Raw genomic sequence first — 10042 nt, 5'->3', positions numbered from 1 at the left:
CCTTACCAAATGGACACAAAATATTGCAATTAAAACAGGTGCAATGCACATAAAAATCATAAAACCAAAAACTAAGCAAAATTAAAACACTAGCACTGAACTGCAATACAGGAGAAAAGCCAAAGATATAAAGAGGTTGTGTCCTGAACAATCATTGCAAAGTTACAGATAGGTAGCCGTGTTGGTCTGCCATAGTCAAAACAAAACAAATTCCTTCCAGTAGCACCTTAAAGACCAACTAAGTCAGTTCTTGGTATGAGCTTTCGTGTGCATGCACACTTCTTCAGATACACTGAAACAGAAGTTTCCAGACCCTTCTATATAGTGAGAAGGTGGGGAGGGGTATTACTCAGAAGGGTGGTGGGAATGGGTGATTGGCAGATAGCTGTGATGAGCCTGTTGACGACTCTTAACGACTGCAATAGGTCTTACAGGAAAAAGCAAGGGGTGAAAAGGTGAAAAATGGCTTTGTCATGTATAATGAGATAAGAATCCAAGGTCTTTGTTCAGACCAGGTTTTTCCATGAGCCAGACTGATACCCAGAGAGAACTTGCTGCAAGACAGACCCAAAAAAGAAAATAACAGAACACCTCTAGTCATCACATACAGCTCCCAAGTTAAAACAGTACAACGCATCATCAGAGATCTACAACCTCTCCTGGACAATGACAGTTCTCTTTCTCAAGCTCTGGGAGGAAGACCTTTCATTGCCTACAGACAGCCACCCAGTCTTAAACAACTCCTAACCCACAATAATACTACAACCAGACCTAACACGGACACTGGCACCAGAGCCTGCAATAAGCCCAGATGCCAACTTTGCTGCCACATACACCCGGACAACACCATTACTGGCCCCAACAACATCACACATACCATCTCGGGACTATTTAATTGCTCATCGTCTAACATTGTGTATGCCATAAAATGCCAACAGTGTCCTTCAGCTCTCTATATTGGACAAACAGGCCAGACCTTACGCCAAAGAATAAACGGACATAAATCGGACATCAGGAATCACAAGACAGAGAAACCAGTAGGAGAACATTTCAATCTCCCAGGACATTCTATACAAGATCTCAAAGTAGCTGTTTTACTACAAAGGAATTTCAGAAATAGACTGGAAAGAGAAGCTGCTGAATTACAACTTATCACCAAACTCAAAACCATGGAAAAACCTGGTCTGAACAAAGACCTTGGATTCTTATCTCATTATACATGACAAAGCCATTTTTCACCTTTTCACCCCTTGCTTTTTCCTGTAAGACCTATTGCAGTCGTTAAGAGTCGTCAACAGGCTCATCACAGCTATCTGCCAATCACCCATTCCCACCACCCTTCTGAGTAATACCCCTCCCCACCTTCTCACTATATAGAAGGGTCTGGAAACTTCTGTTTCAGTGTATCTGAAGAAGTGTGCATGCACACGAAAGCTCATACCAAGAACTGACTTAGTTGGTCTTTAAGGTGCTACTGGAAGGAATTTGTTTTGTTTTAATCATTGCAAAGTATACAGTGGTACCTCTGGATACGAATGGGATCCATTCTGGAGCCCCATTCGCACCCTGAAGTAAATGTAACACGTGTCTGTGTGTCTGCGTGTGCGCAGGTCGCATTTTGCCGCTTCTGCACATGCGCGTGACGTCATTTTGTGTGTCTGCACATGCATGAGCGGCGAAACCCGGAAGTAACGCGCTCCGTTACTTCTGGGTTGTTGCAGAGCATAACTTGAAAACGCTCAACCTGAAGCATATTTAACCCGAGGTATGACTGTATTATGACTGTGCAAGATGAATCCCAGACATGGGTGTATATTTTACTGTGTCTAGCTTCTGACAATTTGGTTGCAATATTTATTTTCTGGGACATTAATGACCATCATGACCTAATGCCTATGGACATAATTTTTTTTATGTCATGATTTTTTTTTATGGCATGAAAAAGAGCCCTGTGCTCCTTCCTCCATTCAGATCCAGTTCTAGAAACCTCTGTCCAACCGAAAATGAACATTGGTTCCTTTCTACAAACTTTGCCTAAAATTGCCATTGACTGCATGGGCTCCATTTCAATCATTAACACATTCCTGGTTGGAGCACTTATGGGTATAAGAAGCAAGTCATCTTCTGTCAACTGAAGATACTTCATGCATCTGACGAAGTGTGACCTCAAGTCCACAAAATCTGTAGCCATAAAACACAGCTATTATTTCTTATGGTACCACAAGGTTCTCTTGTTCTTGTTGCCCCAGTCAGAAACATTGTGCTTATAGTGTAAGTTCAGTTTCTTCTATAGATTCAGATTATCTCACAGTGGATTATGCCTTTCCATTGCTTTAGAGGCACAATTATGCAATAACTGTCATGTATTCTACTCATATTGATCCAGCGCAGAACTCCAGTGCATAGTTAGCAGAGCAAAAACTCAAACACGTTGCAGGATTCCTCCCAAAAATAAGACCAGCAGAGCTTTACTGCTACTGAAGGCAAATGAGCATAATGGTCACAAATCCAATACATTCACAATTGGCACTGTCCATAAGAAATCCAGCTGCAGCAGACTCAACTTAAACTTACAATAACTTATAATAAGACTAAATGCTAACACTAAGCATACTATGTACAGAACACCACACCAGAAGGAAAAGAGACAGAGGGTGAAATCCAGGCTCCTTCTGGCCTCACTATTATAGTCAGTATGACCTTGGCAGAAGGGGCTATAATGTGGCTGAATGTTCCTTTTTACTGTTTCATTCCTTGCTTGTTTCTAATTGTTTCCAAATGTATTTTGTGTTGCATTGCCTATTTATTAAAATATTTTTCAGATGTCCTTCATCCTTACGAATATCCTTGTTGTTGTAAGGGTGGAACTGGGTTATCTCCATTCACTGAAAAGAATGAACAGTGAATGGACAGGCCAATATTCCTTTGTTCTTCACTTATGCACTTGGTGGTGCAGCCACCACATAAAGACAGCATAAAGAGGCACGTGTCCAACAGGTGTCTAAACAAGAAACGCTGGTTCTGAAGATAGCAGAAGATACCAAGAGCTGAAAATATGCTAGGGGGGGTGTGTGCATGCACATTATTTTCATATGCAGCCAAAATGCCCATTCCGTTTAGCATCCATTCTCAAGGCTCTGCCCCTACTGAGAACTGCAGCGCTTAGACTTTGCACAAACGAAGGCAACCCAGCCAGATGGGCGGCATACAAATAATGCAATTATTTTAATTTTTAAAATATATTTCTTGGTCTTTATGGGGGAAAGTGCTGATGTTAGAAACATCTCTTGATATTATTGTAAGTAAAGAGACGTAATAAACTTGCTGGTATGACCTAAATGAATGAATAACATAGCCAGAGATCTGTGAAAGCCTTCTTGCTTGCTGCTTCCCTATAAGTACAGCTATTCCAGCCGTGGCTATTACTCCACCAGGTTTCAGTCACTTCTAGAAAACTGAGGACAGGGACCCCCCTGTTGTGCGCCAATGATTCTAGTTCCTCCCAAGTTTATTAGTCAAAATTAATTTGCTGAAATTACACACAGCTGCAGAGTAGGAGTTGCTAAATGTTAAGGCTGTTGGGCTTTTCAGAACAGTTAGTATATTACATAATTCTTCTCCCTCTACTCAGTTTTAATCTAGAACTTCTGTTCTACTCTTAGGAAATGACCCCTCAGAATAAGTTTTCCCCCAACCGTACCCAACTCCCTACCCGTAAAGGCAGCCTCTGCTATAGCATCCCTGATGAGTGACCGGTCACCTGCAGCTTACAAACCTCTAACGAAGAAAAGTCCATTACTTTTCAAGGAAGTCTGCTTGGCCACTGAACAGACACAAATCCTGGGGCTTTAGGGTGAAGGACGGGTTATAAATTAAATTATTTCTAATAACAACAACAACAAGAATTTGCCCATCTCCTGTTCCCAATATGTCACTAGTTCTCAATTATTTCTAAAACTGTATGTAGATAGAGGCTCCAAGATGGAGCTCATCTGCCCTTGGAGATGTTGTATCTTGTTTTCTAAGCACGGCAGTGCAAATGTACTCATTTGCAATTGTTTTGGTATGTAGTTTTGCACCATCATTGAACTCAACCAATAAGACACAATGCAGTCACAGAGTAAGACAATGCATTTCCACCAGGTGGCACCCTAGCTTAATTTTATTGTCCTTCTTCATTGTTTGCCCACCCCTTGCCCTGCCCCAGGTACCCGAACTGCATGTGTGCACACTAAAGAAACTTCCAGAATGCCTGGGCAGAGTCCAAATATTTCCTGACTATTTCTCAAGCTGATGGTGCTAGCTGACACTTAACCAAGAAATTAGTAAAGCCCAATACATTTTTGTGGTTTTCAAGATACTATTTTCAAATCACTCTTTTCAAATCACTCTTTTCAATAGTATTTAAGGGTTCTAGACTTCCATGCTTTCCTGAGTATTTTACAAATTAATATCATGGATGCAAAACAACAAAATTAAAATTACTAAAACCTTACTTACCATAAACCATGAAATGGATTTCGGTAGTCATTGGTTCAGCGTTGTATATATAATTCACTTTGCAAGTGTAACCTCCAGAGTCACTGCCTTTAATATTATAAATCTGCAAGCTACCATCATCCGTTAAAAGAAACCTCTGTGATTCTACAAATAACAACACATCACCCAAAATATCAGCAATGGGATGCTCAATGCCAATGTCAATTAACTAATCATAAATCATAACGATGGACTTCTGTCAAGGCAAGATGGTGGGCGCCATGGTTGCGTGGAGCTTTTGAGGACTGCCAGGCTGGTCCCTGAGCCACCAAAGCCACCACCACCGCAACTGGGGGGATCCAGGGGGCACTTGGTGCAACAGCCAGGGAAGCTGCTCAGAGCCCCCAGCCCCCCTAGCAGGAGCACCTGACCAATGGAGCTTCAGAGTCCAAAGGCCTCCAGAGCCAGGCAGAAAACAAAACAAAGAGCAAAAGGAGACCCCCCCCCCCGGGCAGAGGAAGGGGGGTGTGGTGAGGGTGGGTCACCCTGGGTGTCACCTCTGAGGAGGGTGACAAAATGCTGGGCGGCACTCACTGTGGGGTCTACAGCACACCCGAGCCACGCGTCTCTCCTGGGAGTGACATGGTGGATTGGGCACCCAGGCTCCATGCTGGTCCGCCCGCTGCCTCCCCCCCCCCCCAGCTGTAGGGTGGCTGAGTGGGAGAAGGCAGGCAGACTCCTTGGAGGTCCCACAGAGCATCCTGCCCCCGTTCACCCCGCCATGAGGGCGGCTGGCCCTGCCCCTAGGCGCAGGGCACGTGCGCCACCCCAGGCAGATTGGCTTGCTCCACCGCTGCCCCCCCCCCAGATGAGTACCAGCTAAGTGGACATGTAACTCAACAACTATCTTTCTTTAGAATGTAGGCAGCCACCCTATAAACAACCCCATAAACACATAAAAGTCATATTAAAACCAGCTAAGGCTACCCACCTATCTGGGAGCAAGTCACATGACAAACACCCTCTCTTATATGGCCAGGCCATATAAAAATAAATGCAAGCTTCTTCTTGCTACTCACTCTCATCATGGATGTTTTGCTCTCAGAAGAGACAAAAGACAAAGAATGGACAAAGCCATAACTGCATTTCGTGGCGGAACTGATTAGGGCCTCCTGAACTCTATCCTAAAGTGCTGTTTCTGGAAGGGCTCCTGAATATTAACCCGGGGCTGGCACAGGGGTGAACGAAGGCATCGTGACACCCGGGGAGGGGCGTCGCTATGTAGGGCGCATGTGCCATATGTAGCGCTGCTGCACATGTGCTGTACATAGTGCTTTGCTGGCACCGCCGCTCCAGCGCCGTACGGATGGTTCCGGGATCCCTCCATCGCCACTACAGCAGAGAACAGAGGATCCTCTACATGCGTCTGTAGCAGCGACAGAGGGATCGCACTGCACTCGAGCAGCGCAGGTGGCAAACCGCTATGTAAAGCACATGTGCGGTGTTATTACGTACAGTGCATGTGCACATGTGCTGTACATAGTGGTTTGCCGCCGGTGCTGCTTGCGGCTGCAGCCACGAACGGAGAACCCTCCACATGCGGCTGTGGTGGCGCAATGGCTGTTCATGCCACTGCAAGCCCCCGTGAGGTACCTTCTTGTCACCACCACCCTCAGACATGGCACCCGGGGCGCACCGTTCCCTGCCCCCCCATTGCGACGCCAGTGGGTGGGCAGGACCATGAGGCAAATCGAGGCAGGCGCCTGAGGTGGCGTAATCCAAGGAGGGCCCTCCGTGGGCGCACCCTCTGCTGCCAGAGAAGGGAGGAGAAGCCACACAATGCCCCCTAATGAGGCTATGGCGGGGATTGCAAGGGGCAGCGGGTGCACAGGGTGGCACTCTCCTCTTCTGCCTCAGGCGGCAAAACAGAACGGGCTGCCTGCCTGCCCCAAGATGGAATGGAAGGGCAAAGGGTCCCCAAGCCCTGCCTAGGCTTTCTCTTTGAAGGAAGGAATTGCACGAGGGGAGACCCCTCAAGGAACACGCCGTGGCTGCTCAGACTTCCAGCTGTGGTGCCAATACAGGATCACAGCTAACCACCGTTTCCTCAGTGAAGTGCTCTTAGGACTGTCTGTGCTTATCAGAGCGGCAGAGAAATACATATATCAGAGTTAAATATTTTTTTAAAAAAATATGCAGCATAATCCTAAAGCACGTTTACTCCGAAATGAGCCTCAGAATTGAAGTGGGCTTACTCTTTAGAAACTGTGCTAAGGACTGTAGTCTTAACCTATGCACAATTAAACTATACTGTAGTTACCTCTAGTAATTTGTCCTCGGGGACCAGACCATACGTATTTGGGATCAATGATTCCCTCAACTAACAGCTTTTCAGTCAAACAATTTAGAATTAAACTGTTTGAATAAATAAGAATGTACGCTGGAACTGAAGTAGGGGGGGGGGAAATCGAGTTAGAATGAAATATAGTAATACATAAAACTTAATATTAAAAATACATTGCATTCCACACAGCCTTGATGTGTAATACCTACTTAGCCTACTGCAATAAAAGTGCTTGACTCTTCCCTAAGAAGTCAATGAGAACACTGAATTTAAAAATAGTGAATGACTGGTGAATGGACACATTACATGTTACATGCAAATATATGTACGGCAGCATTCACTTGGGAGAGGGCAGCTGTAAACAGAGAAACAGAAATAGAGGCACAACGTTTTCCTTATCTTCCATTTTGCAGCACCAATTTTTCTGCCCATAAATTTACAGGCCTGCGTCTGAAGCCCAACTGAGGAAAATATGCTCAGAATGGGAAAGATGTGGAGCAAGAAACAGTGAGTTGGGAAAGTGTTAAGGCCCCCTCTCCCCCTTCTGCAATCTCAATCACCCCCTCCTGAATCATTGTCTAGGTTCTATAAGGTCTGGTTTGCTACTTTTTTGCATCAATACAGTGGTACCTCAGGTTACATGCGCTTCAGGTTACAGACTCTGCTAACCCAGAAAAAGTACCTTGGGTTAAGAACTTTGCTTCAGGATGAGAACAGAAATCGTGCTCTGGCGGCGCGGCAGCAACTTGAGGCCCCATTAGCCAAAGTGGTGCTTCAGGTTAAGAACAGTTTCAGGTTAAGAACAGACCTCCGGAACGAATTAAGTACTTAACCCGAGGTACCACTGTATGTAGTTAATGGTCTTTTTGCTGACCTTCTCAAACTGTAGCCTTTGAGCATTTAAAAAAAAAGGCTTTTTAAACTGTTGTGTTAAAACCACAACAATTATATGACGTGACAACAACTGGGCCTGCAGTTTGAAAACCAGTAAGTAAAAGTCACAATTAGCATGGATACATCAGAGCCATCTAGATGACCTGCTTATTCAGCATTCATCCTGCCTTGCTCACACAGTGTCTGGGCTACGTCCAGTCTTTGTTCCAATTTATTGGGTAGAACAAGGATTAGTCTTGCATTCATCCTGATTTGTCTGTGAGATGTCCACACGTCTTCCTGTTAATCCCTCACTTTCCAATGCATTTTCCCCATCTCTTGTCAGATTGCAAACAGTCCATTTTTTAAGAAGTGGGTTTATTCTGCAGGTGCAACAGAGGGATTTAATGCTCTTTAACTGTGCAAATCTGAAGTTCTACTATGTCACTGAATTCCTCCTGCAAAATACTGGCAATGCTACACAGAAAATTAAGTGCAGTCATTTCAGTTACCTTAGATCCTGATGTGCTTATTGTTAGACTGCAGATGATTTATTAACAATATGTGTAAACCACTTAACATCCAAAAATCTGGAAGCAGCGCATAAGAAAATAAAAGGCAATGCAATGCCAAAAACCAAAATAAAAACAGTGCAAGATGCAGTTCAGACTTAACAATGACCTATAAGATATAATCAAATGATCAAGCAGAAGTACCTTAAAACAAAGAACTTTACTAAAGCAAGCTTTGGCCTTCAACTCCAAACTCTCTATCTCCTTCCTGCTCTATCTGTTTGTACTGAGTCACTTCCTGGTAACTGTGCCACTAAGTTTCACTCCCTGACTGCTGTCCTAATCCTTTTACTTGGTTCCACATACACTGATACAAACAGCTACTCTAGAACACCCAAAAAGTTCCTAACTTGGGGTTTTTTAAACAGTGATCTTTACAGTGACAGCTATTGAGTTGGAAGTAACGAGAGACATGCAATAGAACAAAATTTCAGTAGGCTCAAAGTGCTTAATCCACTGTCTGAAATCAACAGGTGTAAGCAGTGATTTCAGTTACCAGTTCTTTCTTCTGCTCCAGTTATCTGGTTATCTGAAGCTGAGAGGTCTTCTGGGACATATGAAGTGTTATCATACTCAGTCTCTGACTCTGCTGGTGTATCTCTGGTTTCCCTCTTCAAGTGCACTGTCCTTTTTCTTAACAGACACATTTTATTCACAAAACATGGATTTCCAGCTAGAGCAACATCGACAAAAAAAGAAAGAAAGGGGGAAAAAGCCCATCAAAACAACACCTAGAGAATATTCAACAATTTATATTAAATTAATTAGTGATTTGCATCTATTTAATTTTATGCTTATCTGGCTACATGGAGTTTTGCAAGTGTGCAGTTTGCAACAACTATAAATGCCTATTCCCAGCATAACACCATTGCCATTCTCCTTAAGGCTGTTGAATCACTTTTGCTCCCCAGCTAAGCTCTTCCTTATTTAATGCAGTTTTCACAATCCTTCCTGCACCAACCATAAGCATGGTTCACCAGTATTTGGATCCAGCTTCAAACCATGGTTTCAAATCCTAGTTGCAGTGAGGCAACCTGCTCAGGCAGCAGGATCCACAGGGGAAGCAGATCCTGATGTAGATCTTTATTCAGGGCTGGTCTACCCATGAAGCGAGGTGAGGATCCCCAGCGGATGGCAAGAGATTCAACCCTCTCACTCTTCCTCCGGTCTTCTGTCACTTACAGGCAGCCCCTGAGAAAAGGAGGGGGAGCAACAACAACAGAAACACGAAAGCAAGCTTCAGCAGGCGAAGCCAACGCCATGGAAGGCTTCTTCTTGCCGCCATGGCCTTCGTTCTCTCCTTTTCACACATGGGAGGCAACCCTCCACCCAAACAAGCAGCTCAGGCAAGGTGAAGCAAGCGAAGCACTGAGATGAGAGACTCAGACATGCAGGATGTTCACGGTCCTCAGAGTCACCTGTGTGGGCCAGAACATTCCAGGCTGGGCACAGCGACAGTTGGGAAACGGCAGTTGGGCACTGTGGGAGTGAGACCACAGGTCTTCCTTTCTTCATGCCCTCCAAACTGCATTACAAACAGGTATTGGTTAGGGTAACAGGATGACCCTTAAAAAGCAGAGACATCACCTTGCCAACAAAGGTCTGTATAGTTAAAGCTCTGGTTTTCCCAGTAGTGATGTATGGAAGTGAGAGCTGGACCATAAAGAAGGCTGATGGCCAAAGAATTGATGCTTTTGAATTATGGTGCTGGAGGAGACTCTTGAGAGACCCATGGACTGCAAGAAGATCAAACCTATCCATTCTGAAGGAAATC

At 44.5% G+C, this 10042-nt stretch overlaps 1 protein-coding gene across 1 annotated transcript in view; it reads right to left on the bottom strand.

Annotated features, from left to right (window-relative positions):
• The window catches only part of LOC309327056 (uncharacterized protein), a gene marked incomplete at its 3' end in the record, with an annotated part of 26722 nt that extends 16719 nt beyond the window's left edge, over positions 1–10003 (bottom strand). Inside the window, exons 1-4 of the mRNA XM_081836090.1 lie at positions 9687–10003; positions 8765–8941; positions 6800–6925; positions 4501–4644 (exon numbers count right to left, since the gene is read on the bottom strand). Of these exons, the coding sequence (XP_081692216.1) occupies positions 4501–4644; positions 6800–6925; positions 8765–8941; positions 9687–9783 (544 nt within the window). The 5' untranslated portion in view covers positions 9784–10003. The remainder of the gene's footprint in view (positions 1–4500; positions 4645–6799; positions 6926–8764; positions 8942–9686) is intronic.
• Between the last annotated feature and the right edge of the window lie 39 nt (positions 10004–10042).

The sequence above is a fragment of the Podarcis erhardii genome, assembly GCF_964252035.2.
Source record: "Podarcis erhardii genome assembly, chromosome: 13".
NCBI classification, from domain to species: domain Eukaryota; kingdom Metazoa; phylum Chordata; class Lepidosauria; order Squamata; family Lacertidae; genus Podarcis; species Podarcis erhardii.
Note: the sequence above shows the minus strand (reverse complement) of the source record. Positions and strands in the feature narration are given on the sequence as shown.